This window comes from Salmo salar, chromosome 05 (genome assembly GCF_965601325.2).
Source record: "Salmo salar chromosome 05, fSalSal1, whole genome shotgun sequence".
In the NCBI taxonomy this organism is placed as follows: domain Eukaryota; kingdom Metazoa; phylum Chordata; class Actinopteri; order Salmoniformes; family Salmonidae; genus Salmo; species Salmo salar.
The window spans coordinates 60,041,895-60,068,391 of record NC_138295.1 but is presented as its reverse complement, the minus strand read 5'-3'; the positions used below and the strand labels follow the sequence as shown (position 1 = coordinate 60,068,391).

Below are 26,497 nucleotides of genomic sequence, written 5' to 3'. Positions count from 1 at the left end.
TGTGGGCGTCATGCCTGGGACAATTTCTGGTCCCAGTCCGTCTCTGTGTGTAATCCAACATGACATAATCCAGAGCAATTTAATATCATGATGGAAATTCTGGAGCACCTCAGGCTTCTGTTGAAGGCCCAACTCTTTTCCCCTCTGAATCCTGGTTAATTTCTCTTTTACCTGTTAGACAGTAATTTGGACTCTTCTCTACTGATCTTGACTTTTTCACTTTTTGTCCTAACCGTTTTGTGTCTACCTAGACTCATTGTTCATTTCTCTTTCTCATGAACAATCTAAAATCAAGAACAGTGTTGATTAGATTGACTTAATGTCTGCCTTTTGATTTCAGTAACATATTGTGACACCATTTCTTCAACAACGTTTTGAAAAATCTGAATGGAATTGTGACACAATATTCTTAAATGCTTTAAGGTCTGGGGAGTTTCCTGGCCATGGACCCAAAAAATTTATGTTTTTTTTCCCCGAGCCACTTAGTTATCACTTTTGCCTTATGGCAAGGTGCTCCATCATGCTGGAAAAGGCATTGTTCGTCACCAAACTGTTCCTGGATGATTGGGAGAAGTTGCTCTCGGAGGATGTGTTGGTACCATTCTTTATTCATGGCTGTGTTCTTAGGCAACATTGTGAGTGAGCCCACTCCCTTGGCTGAGAAGCAACCCCACACATGAATGGTCTCAGGATGCTTTAGTGTTGGCATGACACAGGACTGATGGTAGCGCTCACCTTGTCTTCTCCGGACAAGCTTTTTTCCAGATGCCCCAAACAATCGGAAAGGGGATTCATCAGAGAAAATGACTTTACCCCAGTCCTCAGCAGTCCAATCCCTGTACCTTTTGCAGAATATCAGTCTGTCCCTGATGTTTTTCCTGGAGGGAAGTGGCTTCTTTGCTGCCCTTCTTGACACCAGGCCATCCTCCAAAAGTCTTCCCCTCACTGTGCGTGCAGATGCACTCACACCTGCCTGCTGCCATTCCTGAGCAAGCTCTGTAATGGTGGTGCCCCGATCCCGCAGCTGAATCAACTTTAGGAGATGGTCCTGGTGCTTGCTGGACTTTCTTGAGCGCCCTGAAGCCTTCTTCACAACAATTGAACCGCTCTCCTTGAAGTTCTTGATGATCCGAATGGTTGATTTAGGTGCAATCTTACTGGCAGCAATATCCTTGCCTGTGAAGTCCTTTTTGTGCAAAGCAATGATGACGGCACATGTTTCCTTGCAGGTAACCATGGCTGACAGAGGAAGAACAATGATTCCAAGCACCACCCTCCTTTTGAAGCTTCCAGTCTGTTATTCGAACTCAATCAGCATGACAGAGCGACCTCCAGCCTTGTCCTCGTCAACACTCACACCTGTGTTAAGAAAATAATCACTGACATGATGTCAGCTGGTCCTTTTGTGGCAGGGCTGAAATGCAGTGGAAATGTTTTTTTTTTAGGATTCAGTTCATTTGTACGGCAAAGAGGGACTTTGCAATTAATTGCAATTCATCTGATCACGCTTCATAACATTCTGGAGTATATGCAAATTGCCATCATACAAACTGAGGCAGCAGACTTTGTGAAAATTTGTGTCATTCTCAAAACTTTTGGCCATGACTGTAGGCCTATAGCTTCTGTTTTTTGGGGATGTCAGTTCTTGCTACTGGGGGTCAGTAATTCATAAGGTGAGTAATACATAGGTTTGATTATGTTTAAATTATAAATCAATCTTAATATGACGTGGATTTAAAATGATAATCGTCGGTGTCCCACTCAGATTCAGACATCTCTGCCTCGCTGTTCAAAGCTATTGCTAGCTCTGGTTGATGTTGGTCATGGATATTATCTTGCCTGTTCTGTAATAGCTTAATAGAATTGACTATGTTCGTCCCGTTGTCAGTTACTACGAGTAGGATTTTCTCTTCTGGTATGTCCCATGTGTCCAATGTGCGGTCAATTACCTCTCCGGTGTGTGGATGCTAAATCTGATAGAGGTTGAGCAATGCATACTGTGCCTTGTTGGAAGAGGGGTGATAGAAGTAGGCTAATATGCCCATAAACCAACCAGTCAGTCCTTTCTTGCTCCATCCGTCTACACACAGGGTTATGCCTCTTTCAGAATCTCCTTAACTTTCTATGTTACTGTATCCATTTGCAAAGCAAACTCTAGCAACGCCAGGAGTTTTACATTTGGGATCAAGTGTTTGGTTGAATTTTCTGAAGGCTAGTTCATCGCACAGTATCGTGGACTTGCCAGACTGGATGAATAAATTAACCGGTGCTGCTTCTCTCTTTTTTTTTAACTCATTTGAATTTGGTTACCATGTTTCTGCTCTTTTCATGCAACCCGTTAAAGTTGGTTGTCCAGCGATGCCCTTGACGTGCAGCTACTAATAGCTGGTGTCTATCTCACCTTGTCTTTATCCTGACATTTGTTTTATGATTCCTTGTGGGCGCTGTTCAGATGAACTTTGAGGTTGGTTGGATTTTCCCATTTATCTCTGTTCCACACATGCTGCTGACACTACAACACATTTGCTTTTGTATTTTCCAGCAATGTACTCAAAACAATCCCATACAGGGCTTTATCTTTTGCTGCCGCCATTGTTCACACTCACCGTCAGCGATCACCCTCTGATTTCTTCCCTGTTAGCTAGATAGCTAGTGATAGTGATGCACAAGCTAGTGTTACTGGCAGCAACATACTATACTGTGGTGACCAAAGGCAAACAGCAAACCAAATAAATCAAGATAAAATAAATGAACATAGTAATATCCATCCTTAATTTTATTTGATACAGTAATTGTGTGATACAAGTAAGGCATATTGATAGAGATACTAGAATAAAATAATAATTCCTTTGAGGTGACGTATTGCTATTATAAACTGGTTACCAACGTAATTAGATCAGTAAAAATAAAATGTTTTGTCATACAGGTGGTATACTGTCTGAGAAACCAAGCTGTCAGTCAATCAGCATTCAGGGCTCAAACCAGCCAGTTTATAATGTTGAATACGGAGTCCTTATTACTTAGTTTAAGAGGGTGCAATGACTTGTGTTCTTAATGCGTTTGAGACAATCAGTTGTGTTGTAACAAGGTAGGCGTGGTATACAGAAGATAGCCCTATTTGGTAAAAGACCAAGTGCATTATGGCAAGAACAGCTCAAATAAGCAAAGAGAAACGGCAGTCCATCATTACTTTAAGACATGAAGATCAATCAAACTGGACAATTTCAAGAACTTTGAAAGTTTCAAGTGCAGACGCAAAAACCATCAAGCGCTACAGTATGATGAAACTGGCTGTCATGAGGAACCCCACAGGAAAGGATGCCCCAGAGCTACCTCTGCTGCAGAGGATAAGGGCTAAGCTGTCACCAAGGCAAAGGGTGGCTACTTTGAAGAATCTAAAATCTAAACTATATTTTGATTTGTTTAACACTTTTTTGGTTACTACATGATTCCATATGTGTTATTTCATAGTTTTGATGTCTTTACGATTATTCTACTATGTAGAAAATAGTAAAAAATTTGTAAAAACCCTTGAATGAGTAGGTGTTCTAAAACTTTGACTGGTAGTGTATATAGCACCTTTCCAGATGTCATCTACCACCAACGTGAAGCACCCACTTCAGATCAAAATGTTTTGTAAAAGAAAATATATAAAACTAGTAAAATTCCTCAGAAAATAAAGGTGCAAAATAGAATGAATGCATGGAAAGTGGAATGGGTTAAACATTATGATACTAAATGTAAGTACTTCATAGGGTTGTGGAACTATGGACTGAGTCGGGATGACCTGTGATACCACAATTTCTGTTGCACATCACAACAGGTAAAGATGTGACGAGCATATTTATGCTAGGCATTCATGAGTAAAGAAGCAGATCTTCCTCCACCTTCACAGCAATAATATGTCTTAGCATGACTGTGTAGTGGGTTGGTTGATCAAATCACATGGAATGGGAGCAGGTTCAGTGAAGCAGTGTGTGCTAAAATAACAGTGTGTGCTAAAATAACAGAGACAGGAATGATAAAATGTCAGTTGAGTTGTCATCATATCACAGGAGGTTGGTGGCACCTTAATTGGGGAGGAAGGGGCACATGGGAACGGCTAGAAAGGAATGAGTAGAATAGTGTCAAATACATAGTTTGATACCATTCCTTTTGCTCCGTTACAGCCCTTATTATGAGCCGTCCTCCCTCAGCAGCCTCCACTGTGCCATATGAATGTAAATTGCAGCAGTTGAAATTGAATTTGCAAGTGAAAGTTCACTCTAAGGTGCTGTTTTATACAGTTGAAGTCGGAAGTTTACATACACCTTAGCCAAATACATTTGGGTGAATTTTGGCCCATTCCTCCTGACATAGCTGGTGTAACTTAGTCAGGCTTGTAGGCCTCCTTGCTCGCACAAGCTTTTTCAGTTCTGACCACAAATGTTCTATGGGATTGAGGTCAGGGCTTTGTGATGGTCACTCCAATACCTCGACTTTGTTGCCACAACTTTAGAAGTATGCTTGGGGTCATTGTCCATTTGGAAGACCCATTTGCAACCAAGCTTTAACTTCCTGACTGATGTCTTGAGATGTTGCTTCAATATATCCACATAATTTTCCTATCTCATGATGTCATCTATTTTGTGAAGTGCACCAGTCCCTCCTGCAGCAAAGCACCCCCACAACATGATGCCGCCACCCCCGTGCTTCACGGTTGGGATGGTGTTCTTCAGCTTGCAAGCCTCCCCCTTTTTCCTCCAAACATAATGATGGTCATTATGGCCAAACAGTTCTATTTTTGTTTCATCAGACGAGAGGACATTTTTCCAAAAAGTACAGTATTTGTCCCCATGTGCAGTTGCAAACCGTGGTCTGGCTTTTTATGGCGGTTTTGGACCAGGGGCTTCTTCCTTGCTGAGCGGCCTTTCAATTTATGTCGATACAGGACTCGTTTTACTGTGGATATAGATACTTTTGTACCTGTTTCCTCCAGCATCTTCACAAGGTCCTTTGCTGTTGTTCTGGGATTGATTTGCACTTTTCGTACCAAAGTACGTTCATCTCTATGAGACAGAACGTGTATTCTTCCTGAGCGGTGTGACGGCTGCTTGGTCAGGCGTTTGGAAATTGCTCCCAAGGATGAACCAGACTTGTGGAGGCTGATTTCTTTTGATTTTCCTATGATGTCAAGCAAAGAGGCATTGAGTTTGAAGGTAGGCCTTGAAATACATCCACAGGTACACCTCCAATTGACTCAAATGATGTCAATTAGCCTATCAGAAGCTTCTAAAGTCATGACATAATTTTCTGGAACTTTCTAAGCTGTTTAAAGGCACAGTCAACTTAGTGTATGTAGACTTCTGACCCACTGGAAATATGATACAGTGAATTATGTGAAAGTGAAATAATCTGTCTGTAAACAATTGTTGGAAAAATTACTTGTGTCATGCACAAAGTAGATATCCTAACTGACTTGCCAAAACAATATTATTTTAACAAGAAATTTGTGGAGTGGTTGAAAAACAAGTTTTTATGACTCCAACCTAAGTGTATGTAAACTTCCGACTTCAACTGTATATAAAGAGGGAAAATGCAGTTCTAGTTATGCAAAATGTTGAGGGATTTCTTACAGACAATACAAACATTAGGCTTTTATATTTACACACTTCATAAAAAATCTATGATTTGATCAATTTAGCATATGTATCAAGACCCAAAGTTTAATTGACATTATCAGAGGCAACACAGAGTAGGGGGGATACATAAAAGAAAAACATTACAAAGAATAGATTAACAGGTAAAACAGTCTTTGGTAAGTATCATGCTTTATAATAAGTGTTACCCTGTGTTCCTTCTCATTAGTATGGCTGGGGATCAGAACTCAACGGAGAAAGAGAGAAAGTACTTGGGAATGTCAGTCTTAGTGCAAAGACCAAATTGGAATGAATATAATGTTGGTATCTATGGCTAATTATTAATTCATTTTTAAGTGAGAAAACGTCAATTATAGTGAACGCAAACATAGAAGTTCTTGTGCTCCTCCCAGTAGTGTAGCTCTTCGGCAAAGCTCCAGGCACAGGCCAGATCTTTGCAAGTCTTTACCGTGTGGACTGCACATGCACCTGGCAACTGCTCAAACAGGAGCTCAGCTGTACCCACTACGGTGAGTTTCTTCTGACTCTGGATCAGCTGCTGGATGTGGGCCTTGTTCAGAGGCTCGGGCGAGGCACTGTAGGACACCATGACGTTCAGCTTCTCGTCTGTTGCTGGCACCTGAAAGCGACTTTTTCCTGTGGGGCACTGGATGTCTTTTTTGTTCGAGAACAGGCCTGAAGGGGAGCTGAATATACGGACAGACCAGCACACCCAGTCATACTTTTTTTTCAGCTTCTCCAAAATGGAGTCAGCCAGCTGCTGGTTGCTCAGGTCAGAATGGTCCCTAACCAACCTCCGGGAATCCAGTTCAGCCTGCTTGGAGAAGCTGGTGATGCAGTCCTCGATGACAGCATTCATTTTCACCTGTACCTCCTTCATCTTTTCACCCCAGTCTTGAAGAAGCTTCTCTTCGTCATCGCAGTCCTTTAGTGCGGTGTAACCCATCAGAGCGATGAGGCCTATGCAAAAGAGTTTCTTCAACCTGGCACAGAAGTCTTCCATGGCGCGTCGACTTTTCTCCTCATAGTTAAGAGTAATCTCCAACACTGACTCTCCAGAGAAGTTGTCTCCTGTCACGGCACTGTAGAGGGTATGAAGGTTTTTGTCGCCACCTGTTTTGACAAAATGCTCCATGAAAAGCTTCTTTTTGACCTCACGAAACTTGGGTTTGGCATTGAGGATGTCCATGTACTTGCGGAACTGGTTGGATATGTTCTCCTCTACAGAAAAGTAGGCAGCGTCCGCGCCGCTCTTCTTGATTTCCTCGTTAATCCGCTGCATCTCCTCTGAAACCACCTCCAGGTGTTCACGAACCTTCTGGAACTGCTCCTTCATAAACGCAGCTTCCTTACTCTCCACATTGTCCAGTGCCAATTTCAAGATGGGAGCAGCGATGGCAAAAACAGGGAAGAGGTCACCTGCGATACTGGCCACCACCTCAGCTCCCTGTTCAAACACTTCCATTATAGTCTCTACCATGTTCTTCTTCTCTGATACAAACTTCTGTAGCTGGCTGGCCATCTTTGCTGGTATTGTTATTATTCAGTGCACAACAAATACCAGTATAACATCTGAAAAAAGAGCATAAGGGCATGGTCAGAAGGATGATTGGAACTGTTATACATTTTTTTTACCCCTTTTTCTCCCCTAATTTCGTGATATCCAATTGGTAGTTACAGTCTTGTCCCATCGCTGCAACTCCCATATGGACTCGGGAGAAGCGAAGGTCAAGAGCCATGCGTCCCCTGAAACACGACCCCGCCAAGCCGTACTGCTTCTTAACACAATGCTCGTTTAACCCGGAAGCCAGCTGCACCAATGTGTCAGAGGAAACATCGTCCACCTGGTGACTGTGTCAGCGTGCATTGCGCCCAGCTATTACAGCGATGCAGTACCTTAGACTGCTGCGCCACTCGTGAGGCCGAAAGTGTTTATTTACATTGGACATGATAAAGTCTATGGTCTATAGAAGGGTTTCCCAAAGTCGGACCTGCCCCCAACTTTGAATATCCATTTAAAACATTTAAAATATAGACAACAAATCATCCCCCAGTTCAAGGCCTTAGTTGAAATGAAGGAAACGTTCAACAGCAATACCAAAGTCTAAAAAGCTAGGCCCATATAGTTGATTGCCTCCGTCCCTCCCTCCCTCCGTACAGTATATTATTTTCTGAACTTACGTAGAGCTGTTCTGCTATTGTTGGACTGTAGCCTGCTTCCTTGCTCAAACTCTTAACTAGAGTGAATCCCTGCTGGCCTCACAGTGAGAACTGATAAAGAAAGAGAGAGAGGGATCAGTGTAAATTTCAGTAACCAAGCCTGCTGGGATTACAGCTGGACACACCCAGTGAGCAATAAGGCAACAATGCAAAGAGAATTCACCAGTGAAGGATGACACATAGGGGTAGATACTCTATGGAGTTTCAAATGTGTATTTCAAGGTAGTGTTTTAATGGTTTTATGTTATAGAAATGTTTTAAGTATTTACCATTTATTGTCTGCATTACACACTCAATTCAAGTGTGTTGTATAACACATCAACAAAGTGCCAAATGGGGAAAAAACAACCAACCAATGAAGATCTGAAATACAGTATGAAGTATGCACAGCAAGCAGAAAGCCAATTAGTAACTTCAAACACTATGATGTACTAGTGTAGACTGTGACTGAAGGGGTGGTGCTAAGTGCATTGTAACAGTGTACATTTGAGAAAATCACATACAGTATCTACCATTGGAATAACATAATACAAGCAGGAATTAAGACTAATTTCAGCCTGGAGGCCATTTTAGATTTAATACTATCCTTATATGTTACAGAAGAAGTTACAGAACATTTATTATACAGTTTAACGTATACACCGCTGCTGAAATAAATCATGGTAAATTATACTTGACAATTGGCATGAAATTACTTCCAGGTCAAAGTACAATGTTATAAGCTCACAGTTTATTAATAAAAACCTAATCCATTCTCCTTTGGCCCTTCAACTACCACCACCATCCCCACCACGCTCGCTCAGCCAGTCCAGTCAATGCCACAGAGGGTGTGGGAGTGATAAACTGTCTGTTGGAGATTAAACTTGCTGAGCAGGAGTGCATTTTCCACAGTAATGCCAGTAACCACAGCAACAAGACAATGGAAACTATTCTGTCAGCGTCTCAGTCTGCCTTTGTCTGCTGCTGAGGTCTGTCCCAAGGGGGTTTACACTGCAGAAGATCAGTGAAGATGTCACCCTCATTTCTCAACCTGATCTATCACCTACAGCTGTCAGGGGAGGCACAGTCTTTATGCCCATAGAGAACAGAGACTACTGAAAGAGAATTGTCTAAGAAAATCCAAGAACTCTAGAACAATCTCAATACAGCCAAACTCAATACAGCCACTAGGCTACCTGGGGCGGCAGGTAGCCTAGTGATTAGAGTGTTGGTCCAGTAAGCGAAAGGTTGCTAGATCGAATCCCCGACCTGACAAGGTAAAACATCTGTCGTTCTGCCCCTGAATAAGGCAGTTAACCCACTGTTCCTAGGCTGTCATTGTAAATAAGAATTAGTTCTTAACTGACTTGCCTAGTTAAATAAAAAAAAAAGATTTTAACTCTGTATTAAATCATCATCAATGATTCAAAGCTGACAACGCCTTGGATGTGAGACACACGCATTTGACAATTTTCTCACGCCACACCTCATATGGCAAACATTAGATGAATATAAAATGTTAATAATATAAAATAAATGTAAAAAATAAAACAGCCTCAGCAACAATTATTTTAATAATTAAATGGATGTTTTGTGCAAAGGTCCCTTCAGTCGAATAGAGCAGTTCATAGACTTTCCCAGAGGGTCTGTGCTATTCGGGCTCCTTGGGATGTCCACACCTCTATCAAGTATACATGTACATTTGTTAAGTTTAGTGTTAGTTTAGGGTAAGGACGTCCCAAGGAATCTGGATTGCAGTGACCGTTCATAGAGTGAGAGACTGGCACGGTATTTGAGAGCTCGGCGGCGACACAGACATTATTATTTTTATTTTTTTTACAAGCGGCAGAAGTGATTTGAGTGGCTGTCTAACTTGCACCGTTATGCAATTATTAGGAGACTGGATACGCTGCTGCTATATTGAACTCCCCTCCATTTGTTTTGTACACTGCTGCTACTCGCTGTTTATTATCTATGCATAGTCACTTCACCCCTACCTACATGTACAAATGACCTCAACTAACCTGTACCCCCACACATTGACTCAGTACCGGTACCCCTGTATATAGCCTCGTTATTATGTTATTGTTTTACTTTTTATTATTTGTTATTTTATGTTTAACTTGAGTTTATTTGGTAAATATTTTCATAAACTCTTCTTGAACTGCACTGTAGGTTAAGGGCTTGTAAGTAAGCATTTCAAGGTAAGGTCTACACTTGTTGTAGTCGGCGCATGTGACAAAGTTTGATTTGATTTGAAATAGCTAATCCTGGCTACCAATGTTCTAGTATTAATTTATTGAGGCAAGCAGATCAGAGATGTCAAGGTGATACTCAAGCATATGCCATGTGTATGTGACACACATATGTATGGTCATATTTTTTATGTTTTATTTTGTTTATTTTGCCTCCCAGGTATTTGCATTTAATGTATGTATATAATTACTGCCGCTAGGGGAGCTGTGACGTCAATGAAGTGAGTGAGTGAGATATTTAACATTTCTTCTTCATTATGTAGAATGACTAGTTCTGAAAACGAACGTTTCTCCGTCTCCGGTATGTAATGTGCAAAAATGCAATAATGACTCAAAATTTTGAGGTAACATGGTTAATTACATATTCCTTGAGTTTGGTGATATTTGAAGGCAGTTTTTGGTGATGTTTGAAGGCAGAAAAACTGGTTGGTATTGTCCCCATTGTAAGTTAATGGAGTTAGGCAAGGTTGCTAATGGTTTACATGAACGAGAAGGGATTCACTTGGCGTCCAAAGTACAGAAAGTTTTTTTTCAACGTTTTAAATCCAATTTGTTTTATTTTCTATGAATAAAAGCTCCGTTTACTTTAGGTAATATATGTAAATATGTGATGGCATGATAAAATGTGTTAGTGTTAATATTTGTACGAAAATAGCATTTAACAGTTCGCTAGCTTGATGCTAACCAAATTTTGCTTGGCTAAGCGCTATAGTAGTTAGCTCTCGTCTAGTTGGTTTTAGTCAATGTCAGTTTAATGTAATGTTTGTAGTGTAATGGTGTAATTAAGTTGTTAAATTCCTGCATAAAATGGGTATTATGCCACCTCCTGGTGGATTAGTGTGTTTACATTGTCTAATACACTCAGTGATAAAGGTATGGGATTCTGGGTAATCCACAGCAGATCTATGGAGAATTGCTGTGGATGAGTTGAAAATTGAATGGTCCCGGGATAGAAATGTGTAAAGTTGACATTACATCATAAAATCCACCTTTTACATCGTACATTAGCAATTTATGTTATTAGTAACTAATGCTGTTGGTTTGGCGTCAAATAAGCCAATCTTTATATGTTTGCCGAATCTCAGTTTTCCATGTGGGTTTTATGCTAGCTAAAGTTCCCTCTGAAGTTGGTAGCTAACTTTAAAATGCATATTTTTTAGGAGTGCTATTTATATCCGGTCACTACTCATCATTCATCCATACTGTGTGTCCCCCATGATTGCAGGTAATTTGACACATTTATAAAGTATGTTTTATACATTTATGAGCACCAGCTAGCAGCGTATTAGCCTGGTTTTGTTAGTTTAGGAAAATATGTGGTACATTCTAGGTGTATTCAATTTCTTCGCCACAATGCAATTGTATATAACATTATTGCATATACAGTAGTATATATTTTTTGACTGACTTAGTGTTTTTCTTTTGCTGTTTTCGTATAACGTACTTTGAGGTCACTGATACTCGCACCTGATGTGGAAGTTGTCGAACCAGATTAGAACGCCTTCGAAGAAAGACCACCTTCAGGCACGGACTGAGGTTTTTGACCAGGTAAAAATTATTGTCCGCTGTTAATTTATTTTCTGGACTTCCAAGAGCTATATAAGAGATGTATTTGTAATAATATGAAATATAATTGCATTTATTTCTATTCTCAATCAAGGTGAGACTGAACATGGACAGGGCGCATGAGAAGGAGAGCCACCTGAGAAGGAGAGCCACCTGAGAAGGAGAGCCACCTGAGAAGGAGAGCCACCTGAGAAGGAGAGCCACCTGAGAAGGAGAGCCACCTGAGAAGAATCAAGGCGATCAAGTGCTTCGACATCTGGGTGAATGACTTGGCTTGGAAGAAGCACGAAAGGAAGGCGAGACCTGGGAAAGCTTGGTGCTCTTTCGCTCCTAGCTGGGGTCAACATCCGTTAAGGTGAATATAAAAATCTGAGATGATAACTATTTGCATTTGCTGCCTTGTGGTGGGTGACATCGTCATGCTGTCAGCTGTACCAACACTGGCCCAGGGGTTTCTCCAAATAGTCAATCTCAAGGTTAACCACTGGGTCACGTTAAGTAACCTCCACTTCCACAAAGGTAGTGTTAAGGTGTATGACTCCAGTGGTCATGACACCATCCTGGAGTTTCTCTCACAACTCATCTCTCTATCTTTTCTAGGGACCATCCCTTATAACCCCACTGACATCAAATTAGACAGGTATCCTTTCTTTTCTGTCTGCCATTAACATTATTGCATGTCTAATCAAACATTTAAATTAAATCATTCAATAACTGTATTTTTACATACCTGACAATAATTTAACCTGTCTGTTTGCTTGTTTACGTCTGTCTCCTACCCTGTTCCCTTTACTCTGCTCCTGTTCTCCAGGAGCTACGGATTCTGCCTAGAACACCCAGACATGGATCCACCTGATGTTCTCCATTATCAACCACCCTCCAACTTTTCATTACATCAGCTACTGTTATTGTCAAGTTGTCATTATCTGCTAATAAATAGCAAGAACACTAAAGTACTAGACACATAATGTGAGATGCACAGATTAGCTAAAAACACTAGCACTGCAAATACTCAGAACAAAGAGGGCAGCAGCGCCTGGACTTTGCAGTTTCCCTCTTCGAGTCCACTACCTGTTGAAAAACAAGTGACAGGCAGAACCTTCCATCCACACAATACCCACCTCCTCTCTAGTCCACAAACCAGAATTCTGTATTTCAGTCTGATTGCCATGTGAGTATACGAAACAGATCTGAAAGTAAATTGTCAAACATGTACCAAAAAATATCAATAGTTATATATCTAAATCTAAAATATTGCTAGATATTTTACAGCAGCTTCATAACGTGTTCGGTACTGTAAATTGTAACGTATCTCTTGATGGTATTTGTTAGTTCAACATTATTAATTGGCTCATAAGACATACAATATATATTCAACCACAAGGGTGTACTAATTTTTTTGTTTTCGTAATTGAAGACTGAAATTATTTCAGTGTAGATCAGGGAATGCCTGATTAAAATGAAAACATACCAGCCAGACAACCCAGTGTATGAATCAAATGTATTTGCATATGTATGGAGTGGAAATTAGCTCACTTTGTGATCTGTAAGGTAAGTATCATTAATTAATGTGTGCGTGTGGGGGGCATTGCAATGACATGTTTACCCTGATGCCTGTTCATTCATAAAAAGCAGAAGATGGTAAATAACATTAATCACAATGGTTAGCCTATGCAAATTAATAGGAATACTTATATCCTAATTCGTAATACATTTGTCTTGGGGGAAATTCGGGATCCTAGTCAGGTTTTTGTTTGTCAATTCCAGATTAAATATAGGTGTTCATGTGTATCAAAGCTGTAGGCAATTCTGGGCTAAATCAATGACAAACAGACTAAATGTTCAGGCTTCATCATGATCTGTGATCAAAACAGGCTGGGGTGTTTTCGGTTCCGTTTTGTCTAAGGATATGCGTAAGAATGCAACTGCACTGAAATGAATAGCCTGATTCAATAGGATTCTCCTGAATAATTCATGTTATCTGTTAAGCTCTTTGGTCAATGCATAGACCCATACCGATTCTAACATTTTGGTATTTTGCATTAGGCATAGCTCACATTGCAGAGCATTTAATAAGCCAACCACATTTTCCTGTGATGTTTAGGCTGCGCAAGACCTTCGATAGGCTAGTAGACTGCAGAAATAATCGTGGAGTTTATCATTGTTATAGCCTAGATCGCTTTATAAAATCTGGACCGTCATTGCTTTTCCTATGGCTAAGCAAACAAGTGGTAGCATATGCTTTTTGCACGTCTATAACAAGGCCTATATCCTCACATACCCCCTCAATTCAAACCCTGCTTTTAACCATTAAAACATCTCAACAGAAATGTATAGACGAAGGATTGCATGGTGACAGTGATTGTGTCTGTTAATCCGGTAAACTGGGAAGTGGGGGGGAACAAGGTCAAATCATGACATCAGTGATTTTCAGGTCAGAAAGATGTCCAGAGATTCCGAGTTCGATGACTGTTCAAAATAAAACAAAAATCCTAGTCAGCTTGTTTTTTCCCCAGAGTTCCCAGTTGTCTTGAACGCACTGAAGTCGGATGTCAGTGATTGCCGACTTCTGAGTTGTTTTGAATGTGCTACTAGAGACCTAGGCTACCTCCAACAAAGAAAATTAAAGTAGGATACCTAGTCAGTTGTACAACTGAATGCATTCAACTGAAATGTGTCTTCTGCATTTAACCCAACCGCTCTGAATCAGAGAGGTTAGGGAGGCTGCCTTAATCGAAATACACGTATTCAGTTGCCCGGGGTACAGTGGGTTAACTGCCTTGCTCGGGAAAAAAGTTAATCTTGTCAGTTTTGGGATTCGATCCAGCAACCTTTCGGTTACTGGCCCAAAACTGTAACCACTAGGCTACTTAGAAGCCATTGAGTTCGTATTGATGCAAGAAATGGGCATATCTACACAGTAATAGTGTCTGCGATATCAGCTAGCCTAATAATTTTTGCATTGAGGTGATAGGCCTATTTTAGCTAAATCGACAACTGAAGTTGAAGTAAACAGACACTTTAACACGTAACACGTAGACGTTAAGGTGTTCATGGTAAGATCATTATTAATAAACGTACACGCAAACTGACACGTTACGTGACGAACACTATGTTCGTCTACATGTCACGTGACGTGAATGCGTTGGCAGTTTGACGCCTTAGAAACAAACTTGTCTCCATTGACAGTCCATGTTAATTCATGGTGTTATTTTACGGCACGGCGCTAGGAAGACGTTAGGTGACTTGGTGAGAGGTATCATTAGCTTCACTACGCTTAATTCTGGCATGAATCACCCCCCATATAGGTGTGTTTTGCATCGGCTCAGTGTTGATTGCATTCGACAAGAGAACTGGCCTGCCTCCACGACGTGAGCCAGGTTCAACGGTTAAATTGGTTCAAAACAAAAGTGACATCATTATGCATGTGTAGTAATTAGTAGGATTGTGTGTTCCCGTGCAAAAGTGATTTACTTTTGATAAAAACGCGTTATCTGCCTTCCCAATGAAAAATAATTAGCATTTTCTAACATGGCTTTTATGGAAAAGAGATATGTATGTTTCTGGAAGATGCACCATGCTGCCTTGTTGACAAAATGACCGAGTGGCACATATTACTGTTCTATTTGAGAATTGCGCTCTTCCCTTCCTGCTTTCGGCCATTGACATGACGGGCCTTTGCCCGGTGCCCCGCGGCTCAGCATAATCGAATCCACCCATTGTCTTGCCACAGCACTGTGAACTGCGGCACATTGAAGCATATGATTGGTCTAGTTATATAAGGGTTCAAGGGGATTGGATTCGCGTTTTAAAGAAATTTCCCCTCAAGATTAGAGCGGAGTTCAATGGAGAGAGAGAGCGTTCTCCGCGGAGTTTATAAAAGTTTAAAAAGAGCAGCATGATAGCTCTGTTTTATGTACAACGTCCACAAAATGATGTTGCTGTTATTCCCGTCCCTATAGGGGGAAATAGTAATGCTGTCTTTTTTTAGGCACTAACTCCCCCATGGTTGGTCGGACAACGCCTATGGGAAAGATTAATGGCGTTTTTGTAGGGTTTTGGGATAAATGCCGAAAATAAGGTCTGTGGTAAACAAAGTTTGTTTGTTCTATGAGATAACATTCATCAGCCAACGTCACTTTTTGTGATGTTTTTAATCGTTTTGAATGAATTCATAAAGGTGATGTTAACTGACTGCTATTTTCTCATAGAACAAAACGTATAAGATCTCATAAGCCTGTGTTAACCTCAGACCTTATTTTGGGCGTTTATTCCAAAACTCTTTCACCATTCATTTTTTTTCCAATAGGGATGGCTGAACGAACCAGAGGTAACTCATTTCTATGTTTTAGGGCTACAAGCTGGCGAGCTCTATTGAGGAATGCAGCCTTTTGACAGCACGTACTAAAGTCGATTTAATCCACACTTGTTTTAGCAGGGAAGTTTAGTAGGGTGACCTGATTTGTAACTATGAAAATAATTTTGTCAAACAGATTGTGAACTCGTAAATATACAAATGATTTGGTAAGGGGCAGATTTATGTAATCTTGTCTTCAGGAGATTGTATTATCTATTTACTTTACTTTGTTCTGATCAGTGGAACAATTCTCATTCTTAATAATGGGGTAAAATATAGGGTAATTAGTGTGCTTGTCAGCAAGAAGACTGTTTTCCCCCATACTTATTTTATTATTCCACGTCTTCCAATTTTGCCAGTGTAATCACATATATGAAATCTGATATGCCTAGTTGTGTCTTTGAAAATGAATTGTATGAGACTATGTATTTTTGCAGCCATTCATGGACAGTTTGGAATAAGTCACACAGGCCTCAAATATAATTTAATTTTAGTATTATGCACATATTTTGTCTAGCTATAGTAAGATGATGGCAAGGATCTTCAACTAGTAGGCATGAACCACCCGAATATTGATATTCATTAGAAATGTATTGAAGGTTGGGTGATTGTGAAATTAATTGTTATAACAACATTTTCAAAAATCCAGCACTTAGGAAGCATAGATCAGGAGTGGCCTACCCTCCTGCAGAGCAAGCAGCATTTTCTTCCATCCCTAATTACAAAATACAAAATGTTTGTGTCCTTAACTTGAAAGCAGTCTATGGACAAGTACAGTTGAAGTCGGAAGTTTACATACACCTTAGCCAAATACATTTAAACTCAGTTTCACAATTCCTGACATCTAATTTTAAAGTAAAAATTACCTGTTTTAGGTCAGGATCACAACTTTATTTTAAGAATGTGAAATGTAAGAATAATAGTAGAGTGATTTATTTCAGCTTTTATTTATTTCATCACATTCCCAGTGGGTCAGAAGTTTACATACACTCAATTAGTATTTGGTAGCATTGCCTTTAACTTATTTAACTTGGGTCAAATGTTTCAGGTAGCCTTCCACAAGCTTCACACAATAAGTTGGGTGAATTTTGGCCCATTCCTCCTGACAGAGCTGGTGCAACTGAGTCAGGTTTGTAGGCCTCCTTGCTCGCACACGCTTTTCCAGTTCTGCCCACACATTTTCTATAGGATTGAGTTCAGGGCGTTGTGATTAGAGGTCGAACGATTATGATTTTTCAACGCCGATACCGATTATTGGATGACCCCAAAAAAAAGCCGATACCGATTAATCGGCCGATTATTTATTTATTTGTAATAATGACAATTACAAGAATACTGAATGAACACTTATTTTAACTTAATATAATACATCAATAAAATCAATTTAGCCTCAAATAAATAATGAAACATGTTCAATTTGGTTTAAATAATGCAAAAAGTGTTTGAGAAGAAAGTAAAAGTGCAATATGTGCCATGTAAGAAAGCTAATGTTTAAGTGCCTTGCTCAGAACATGGGAACATATGAAAGCTGGTGGTTCCTTCTAACATGAGTCTTCAATATTCTCAGGTAAGAAGTTTTAGGTTGTAGTTATTATAGGAATTATAGGACTATTTCTCTCTATACGATTTGTATTTCATATACCTTTGACTATTGGATGTTCTTATAGGCACTTTAGTATTGCCAGTGTAACAGTATAGCTTCCGTCCCTCTCCTCGCTCCTACCTGGGCTTGAACCAGGAACACATCGACAACAGCCACCCTTGAAGCAGTGTTACCCATGCAGAGCAAGGGAAACAACCACTCCAAGTCTCAGAGCGAGTGCCGTTTCAAACACTATTAGCGCACACCCCGCTAACTAGCTAGCCATTTCACATCGGTTACACCAGCCTAATCTTGGGGGTTGATAGGCTTGAAGGGGTGGGTATAATTTGTGGAACATTACAACATGAATCTGTTCCAAAAAACGTAAAGTAAAAGGTTGCCAACCAACAACGCATACAAAGTAGGAACGCATACAAACCTAGCTAACTAGCTGCCGAATTGGCATCAACTCACCACGTAGCTTATTCTTAATGTTTGTCAATAGGCAAACAGACATGTGAGGACAGACATTTTTCGGAATAAACGTGATGAGTGAAAAACGCAATGAAATAGACCACTCCCTAAATAGACCACTCCTTATTCTGCCGCTATACAACTTTGTATGCGTTGTTTTTTGGCAACCTTGTTATTTACGAAGTTTTTGGAATAGACTCCTGTTGGAACGTTCCACAAATTATACCCACCCGGCTTGAAGTCATAAACAGCGCAATGCTTGAAGCACAGCGAAGGGCTGTTTGAATGAATGCTTACGAGCCTGCTGCTGCCTACCACCGCTCAATCAGACTGCTCTATCAAATCATAGACTTAATTATAATATAATAAACACACAGAAATACGAGCCTTAGGTCATTAATATGGTCGAATCCGGAAACTATCATCTAGAAATGTCTCTGGACCTACTCACTGCCACAGTCATTCTCTGGACCTAGTTTTGTCCCATGGAATAAATGTTGTGGATCTTAATGTTTTTCCTCATAATCCTGGATTATCGGACCACCATTTTATTGCGTTTGCAACAAATAATCTGCTCAGACCCCAACCAAGAAGCATTAAAAGTCGTGCTATAAATTCTCAGACAACCCAAAGATTCCTTGATGCCCTTCCAGACTCCCTCTGCCTACCCAAGGACGTCAGAGGACAAAAATCAGTTAACCACCTAACCGAGGAACTCAATTTAACCTTGCGCAATACCCTAGATGCAGTTGCACCCCTAAAAACTAAAAACATCTGTCATAAGAAACTAGCTCCCTGGTATACAGAAAATACACGAGCTCTGAAGCAAGCTTCCAGAAAATTGGAACGGAAATGGCGCCACACCAAACTGGAAGTCTTCCGACAAGCTTGGAAAGACAGTACCGTGCAGTATCGAAGAGCCCTCACTGCTGCTCGATCATCCTATTTTTCCAACTTAATTGAGGAAAATAAGAACAATCCGAAATTTCTTTTGATACTGTCGCAAAGCTAACTAAAGAGCAGCATTCGCAAATGGAGGATGGCTTTCACTTCAGCTGTAATACATTTATGAACTTCTTTGAGGAAAAGATCATGATCATTAGAAAGCAAATTACGGACTCCTCTTTAAATCTGCGTATTCCTCCAAAGCTCCATTGTCCTGAGTCTGCACAACTCTGCCAGGACCTAGGATCAAGGGAGATACTAAAGTGTTTTAGTACTATATCTCTTGACACAATGATGAAAATAATCATGGCCTCTAAACCCTCAAGCTGCATACTGGACCCTATTCCAACTAAACTACTGAAAGAGCTGCTTCCTGTGCTTGGCCCTCCTATGTTGAACATAATAAACGGCTCTCTATCCACCGGATGTGTACCAAGCTCACTAAAAGTGGCAGTAATAAAGCCCCTCTTGAAAAAGCCGAATCTTGACCCAGAAATTATTTAAAAAAACTATCGGCCTATATCGAATCTTCCATTCCTCTCAAAAATTTTAGAAAAAGCTGTTGCGCAGCAACTCACTGCCTTCCTGAAGACAAACAATGTATACAAAACACTTCAGTCTGGTTTTAGACCCCATCATAGCACTGAGACTGCACTTGTGAAGGTCGTAAATGACCTTTTAATGACGTCAGACCGAGGCTCTGCATCTGTCCTCGTGCGCCTAGATCTTAGTGCTGCTTTTGATACCATCGATCACCACATTCTTTTGGAGAGATTGGATACCCAAATTGGTCTACATGGACAAGTTCTGGCCTGGCTTAGATCTTATCTGTCGGAAAGATATCAGTTTGTCTCTGTGAATGGTTTGTCCTCTGACAAATCAATTGTAAATTTCGGTGTTCCTCAAGGTTCCGTTTTAGGACCACTATTGTTTTCACTATATATTTTACCTCTTGGGGATGTCATTCGAAAACATAATGTTAAATTTCACTGCTATGCGGACGACACACAGCTGTACATTTCAATGAAACATGGTGAAGCCCCAAAATTGCCCTCGCTAGAAGCCTGTGTTTCAGACATAAAGAAGTGGATGGCTGCAAACTTTCTACTTTTAAACTCGGACAAAACAGAGATGCTTGTTCTAGGTCCCAAGAAACAAAGATATCTTCTGTTGAATCTGACAATTAATCTGGATGGTTGTACAGTCGTCTCAAATAAAACTGTGAAGGACCTCGGCGTTACTCTGGACCCTGATCTCTCTTTTGAAGAACATATCAAGACTGTTTCAAGGACAGCTTTTTTCCATCTACGTAACATTACAAAAATCAGAAACTTTCTGTCCAAAAATGATGCAGAAAAATTAATCCATGCTTTTGTTACTTCTAGGCTGGACTACTGCAATGCTCTACTTTCCGGCTACCTGGATAAAGCACTAAACAAACTTCAGTTAGTGCTAAATACGGCTGCTAGAATCCTGACTAGAACCAAAAAATTTGATCATATTACTCCAGTGCTAGCCTCCCTACACTGGCTTCCTGTTAAGGCAAGGGCTGATTTCAAGGTTTTACTGCTAACCTACAAAGCATTACATGGGCTTGCTCCTACCTATCTTTCTGATTTGGTCCTGCCGTACATACCTACACGTACGCTACGGTCACAAGACGCAGGCCTCCTAATTGTCCCTAGAATTTCTAAGCAAACGGCTGGAGGTAGGGCTTTCTCCTATAGAGCTCCATTTTTATGGAATGGTCTGCCTACCCATGTGAGAGATGCAGACTCGGTCTCAACCTTTAAGTCTTTACTGAAGACTTATCTCTTCAGTAGATCCTATGATTAAGTATAGTCTGGCCCAGGGGTGTGAAGGTGAACGGAAAGGCTGGAGCAACGAACCGCCCTTGCTGTCTCTGCCTTGCCGGTTCCCCTCTCTCCACTGGGATTCTCTGCCTCTAACCCTATTACAGGGGCTGAGTCACTGGCTTACTGGTGTTCTTCCATGCCGTCCATGGGAGGGGTGCGTCACTTGAGTGGGTTGAGTCACTGACGTGGTCTTCCTGTCTGGGTTGGCGCCCCCCCCTCCTTGGGTTGTGCCGTGGCGGAGATCTTTGTGGGCTATACTCGGCCTTGTCTTAGGATGGTAAGTTGGTGGTTGGAGACATCCCTCTAGTGGTGTGGGGGCTGTGCTTTGGCAAAGTGGGTGGGGTTATATCCTGCCTGTTTGGCCCTGTCTGGGGGTATCATCGGATGGGGCCACAGTGTCTTCTGATCCCTCCTGTCTCAGCCTCCAGTATTTATGCTGCAGTAGTTTATGTGTCGGGGGGCTAGGGTCAGTCTGTTACATCTGGAGTATTTCTCTTGTCTTATCCGGTGTCCTGTGTGAATTTAAATATGCTCTCTCTAATTCTCTCTTTCTTTCTCTCGGAGGACCTGAGCCCTAGGACCATGCCTCAGGACTACCTGGCATGATGACTCCTTGCTGTCCCCAGTCCACCTGGCCGTGCAGCTGCTCCAGTCTCAAATGTTCTGCCTGCGGCTATGGAACCCTGACCTGTTCACCGGACGTGCTTGTTGCACCCTCGACAACTACTATGATTATTATTATTTGACCATGCTGGTCATTTATTAACATTTTTACATCTTGACCATGTTCTGTTATAATATCCACCCGGCACAGCCAGAAGAGGACTGGCCACCCCTCATAGCCTGGTTCCTCTCTAGGTTTCTTCGTAGGTTTTTGGCCTTTCTAGGGAGTTTTTCCTAGGGAGTTTTTCCTAGCCACCGTGCTTCTTTCACATGCATTGCTTGCTGTTTGGGGTTTTAGGCTGGGTTTCTGTACAGCACTTTGAGATATCAGCTGATGTACGAAGGGCTATATAAATACATTTGATTTGATTTTAGAAAACAAACGTTTTTTTCTTTCAGTGACATACGGAACTGTTCCGTATTTTATCTAATGGGTGGCTAAGTCTAAATATTCCTGTTAGGCATTGATGTTTATGGTTAGGTACATTGGTGCAACGACAGTACATTTTTCGCAAATGCGCTTGTTAAATCAACACCCGTTTGTCGAAGTAGGCTGTGATTCAATGAAAATTAACAGGCACCGCATCGATTATATGCAACACAGGACACGTTAGATAAACTAGTAATATCATCAACCATGTGTATTTAACTAGTGATTATGTTAAGATTGATAGTTTTTTATAAGTCTAATGCTAGCTAGCAATTTACCTTTGCTTCTTGCTGCCCTCGCGTAACAGCAGCCTGTTAATCCTTGTGGAGTGCAATGTAAGGCAGGTGGTTAGAGCGTTGGACTGGTAACCGAAGGTTGCAAAAACGAATCCCCCCTGAACAAGGCAGTTAACCCCCGTTTCTAGGCCGTCATTGAAAATAAGAATGTGTTCTTAATCTGACTTGCCTAGTTAAAAAAAAAAAATAAATAAATAAATAGGCAAATTGGTGGCCAAAAATACCGATTACCGATTGTTATGAAAACTTGAAATCGGCCCTAATTAAATCGGCCATTCCGATTAATCGGTCGACCTCTAGTTGTGATGGCCACTCCAATACCTTGACTTTGTTGTCCTTAAGCTATTTTGCCACAACTTTGGGAGTATGCTTGGGGTCATTGTCCATTTGGAAGACCCATTTGCGACCAAGCTTTAACTTCCTGACTGATGTCTTGAGATGTTGCTTCAATATATCCACATAATTTTCCTACCTCATGATGCCATCTATTTTGTGAAGTGCACCAGTCCCTCCTGCAGCAAAGCACCTGCATAACATGATGCTGCCACCCCCGTGCTTCACGGTTGGAATGGTGTTCTTTCACTTGGAAGCCTCTCCCTTTTTCCTCCAAACATAACGATGGTCATTATGGCCAAACAGTTCTATTTTTGTTTCATCAGACCAGAGAACATTTCTCCAAAAACTACGATATTTGTCCCCATGTGCAGTTGCAAACTGTAGTCTGGCTTTTTTATGGCAGTTTTGGAGCAGTGGCTTCTTCCTTGCTGAGCGGCTTTTCAGGTTATGTTGATATAGGACTCGTTTTACTGTGGATATAGGTACTTTTGTACCTGTTTCCTCCAGCGTCTTTGCTGTTGTTCTGGGATTGATTTGCAATTTTCGTACCAAAGTACGTTCATCTCTAGGAGACAGAACGCGTCTCCTTCCTGAGCGGTATGACGGCTGTGTGGTCCCATGGTGTTTATACTTGTGCACTATTGTTTGTACAGATGAACGTGGTACCTTCAGGCATTTGGAAATTGCTCCCAAGGATGAACCAGACTTGTGGAGGTCTACAATTTATTTTCTGAGGTCTTGGCTGATTTCTTTTGATTTTCCCATGATGTCAAGCAAAGAGGCACTGAGTTTGAAGGTAGGCCTTGAAATACATCCACAGGTACACCTCAAATGTACTCTAATGATGTCAATTAGCCTATCAGAAGCTTCTAAAGCCATTACATCATTTTCGGGAATTTTCCAAGCTGTTTAAAGGCACAGTCAACTTAGTGTATGTAAACTTCTGACCCACTGGAATTGTGATAGAGTGAAATAATATGTCTGTAAACAATTGTTGGAAAAATTACTTGTGTAATGCACAAAGCAGATGTCCTAACTGACTTGCCAAAACTATAGTTCGTTTACAAGAAATTTGTGGAGTGGTTGAAAAATGAGTTTTAATTACTCCAACCTAAGTGTATGTAAACTTCCGACTTCAAATGTATACCGCAATCTATGATTTGGTTATCCACAGCCATCAACCATTAATATAAGTATTTCTTGTGCAGAGCATTTGAAAAGTGGTAACACTCCACGACACGTGTCACATACAACTTTCCACCTGAGAACAGGGATCAATCCCTGCTTCCAACCTTCCCACTGTTTCCCATGTGCCTGTCTTCCCATCTCATTTCACTACTGTCTGAATAAAGTGTCAAACCACCTAAAAAAATATGTTTACAATTTCAGCCCCCAAAAAGTGTTTTTTTGAGTGTTCATTTCATGTTCAAAGCATCCTGAATACACCTGACCTGTGGTTTTAATTTTGCACTCTGGTCATAGGCCTAACGACCCACAGACCCCTCATCTAGGGGTTGTGCCAGGGGAAAATAAAATTTGCATTGAAAATCTCACTCCAAGCTTTCTTCAAAAGTTGACAGCCCTGCCAATGTAATTGATTAGAATTTATAATCCAGCATACTAAATAAAAGCAGATGGTCTGATACTATTAGATCAGCAGCTATCATAAAAATGATGGTGCAAATGGCTTTGAAAAAGACACAGCTCTCATTGATACAACATCTGCATTAGAAGCTAGTTCAATGTTGGATGGAAGTGAAATGGCATGCATTAGGATAGAAAAACATCCATCTCATTTGATTTAGCCATCCACACTGCCATGCTAAAAAAAACATGAGACATTTCAGCTCTCCACTAAAACCCTAACTCCCAGGGGTTGTCTCATGGTCTGAGTGTATGTGAAGTATCTCTACCGCACTAAAGCAGACAAATTATCCAGGGTAAAGTGATGGTTATTGTACATTTTCAGATGTGAAAGAATTATGCCAACACACAGGTTGAATCAAAGTTGTTTCCACATCATTTCAATGAAACTACGTTGAATTTACATCTGTGCCCAGTGGGTAGAGTCAAAAGTGCTATAATCTGTAGCTCTACAAAGGAGGCATATCTCAGGCCCAACAATTCACCAAATAACAAGCAGGACAGTCAACCTTAAAATGTACATTAACTGATGTCCACTGAAGAGCAGTTAAGCCTACTGAAGTAATAATGTCAACATCATAACTGATCCATTTGTATATCAATATCTGGCCATCAAGATAGACATTTGGTAGTTTCTTCTTCTCATGGTTTGAGTCCTAAATTAAATAAAAATAATTTCAAGCTGCAAGAATAAATGGTAACATTTGAGTGGCCCAAACAAGTAGTAAGCTACAGTATCTATGTCGATTGAGGACTAGTTGAGGGAGGTGGCCAAATCATCCTGTGAAGTTTGCCCACATAAACACTGACCGGCCATGACTGGCTGCATTTAACAAATGGACATAGATCTTTGCAAGCTGAGAAGTGCAATCATATTACAGTTGTTGTTGTTAAAATCTGTTCACGTGGCCTCTTAATGGGAAATGTATCGATTAGCTCGTTCAACAAGGGCTCTAATTGCTTTATTTCAGTATCTTGTTTAACTCCCTATACAGCCAGCATACCTCGTGGATTAATATGATAAGGCCTTGCAACAATATGTCAATTGATTAAATTCAGCACTGTTGCCACTGCAGTACTTTAATCATGACAATATATAATTATGGCCACGAGAAACACTTCCTGGAAAAAGCCAGTACATTATGTCACCTATTCTAGGCTACCAACGCCCATCGACTGTATTGACAGAAGTTCACATTGTGCACATAGTTACGTTGTGTTTTGTTGTTAAAAGCTGTTCACGTGGCCTCTTAATGGGAAATGTATCGATTAGCTCGTTCAACAAGGGCTCTAATTGCTTTATTTCAGTATCTTGTTTAACTCCCTATACAGCCAGCATACCTCGTGGATTAATATGATAAGGCCTTGCAACAATATGTCAATTGATTAAATTCAGCACTGTTGCCACTGCAGTACTTTAATCATGACAATATATAATTATGGCCACGAGAAACACTTCCTGGAAAAAGCCAGTACATTATGTCACCTATTCTAGGCTACCAACGCCCATCGACTGTATTGACAGAAGTTCACATTGTGCACATAGTTACGTTGTGTTTTGCGCAACTTACAGTAAAACATTGGATATTATTTAAAAGCGCACATGACATTATAAAGTAACGTATTCAAAGATGTCGTAGGATCTCAAAAAGTCATGACCAAGTTTACCAGACGACTCGTTAAATAACTGCTTAACTAATGAAAACAGCTGCGATAACTTTTGGAAAACATCCCAATAACTGTATAAGCCTATTGAAGAAACATTGAAATGTTCATATGCAATAATGTTTGTCTAAAAACTCACCTTTTCATTCGCTGTAGTTTGAGGAAGAAAACCTAATAATTTGTCCGATCTGTTTTTATCTTCCTATTGGTCATATGGTTATCATATTACAGTTAAAGTGACACACCCATAGGGAGAGAGCTAAACTTGGGTGGTGGTTAAACAAGTTGTAGAACAAATGATAGCATATTTTCCTGGTCAACATGGAAACTATACTAACTTACTCTCCTTTGACAAATAACTGACAAAAGTATTTTACCATGGCTATTAAAACATTTGCTGATGGTAATTGTGTTTATATTGCTGGGGCTGATGATTGTTTAGGGAGTAATGTAAATAAACTGTCACAAATTATCACTATCGATGTTTATGACTAAGTGTACCTCTGCTTAAACGTTTTTACATAAAGTACCCTCTAAAATTATGTTATCATGCCAATTAGGCACATTTCCTCAGCTGCAGGTAGAGATAG

At 40.6% G+C, this 26,497-nt stretch overlaps 1 protein-coding gene and 1 long non-coding RNA gene across 4 annotated transcripts; one reads left to right on the top strand and one right to left on the bottom strand.

Annotated features, from left to right (window-relative positions):
* Positions 1–2,758: 2,758 nt before the first annotated feature.
* rpz4 (rapunzel 4) lies at positions 2,759–26,266 on the bottom strand. 3 transcript variants are annotated; one of them, XM_014200782.3, is made up of 4 exons: positions 26,047–26,108; positions 12,781–12,849; positions 7,821–7,910; positions 2,759–7,211 (listed from the first exon to the last, which is right to left on the bottom strand). In XM_014200782.3, exon 4 carries the CDS (start codon positions 7,159–7,161, stop codon positions 5,986–5,988), a length of 1,176 nt encoding a protein of 391 aa, XP_014056257.3. In that variant the 5' UTR covers positions 7,162–7,211; positions 7,821–7,910; positions 12,781–12,849; positions 26,047–26,108; the 3' UTR covers positions 2,759–5,985. The 3 variants fall into 3 exon arrangements, with proteins under 3 accessions (XP_014056257.3, XP_082831452.1, XP_082831453.1); XM_082975326.1 differs by lacking the exon at positions 12,781–12,849 and having other exon boundaries at positions 26,047–26,266; XM_082975327.1 differs by lacking the exons at positions 7,821–7,910; positions 12,781–12,849 and having other exon boundaries at positions 26,047–26,159.
* Positions 10,315–14,154, top strand: LOC106605305 (uncharacterized). Its single transcript, XR_001328823.3, has 6 exons — positions 10,315–10,394; positions 11,254–11,318; positions 11,544–11,641; positions 11,754–12,014; positions 12,260–12,299; positions 12,471–14,154. It is a non-coding gene; the product is annotated as an uncharacterized LOC106605305 (long non-coding RNA).
* Positions 26,267–26,497: the final 231 nt, after the last annotated feature.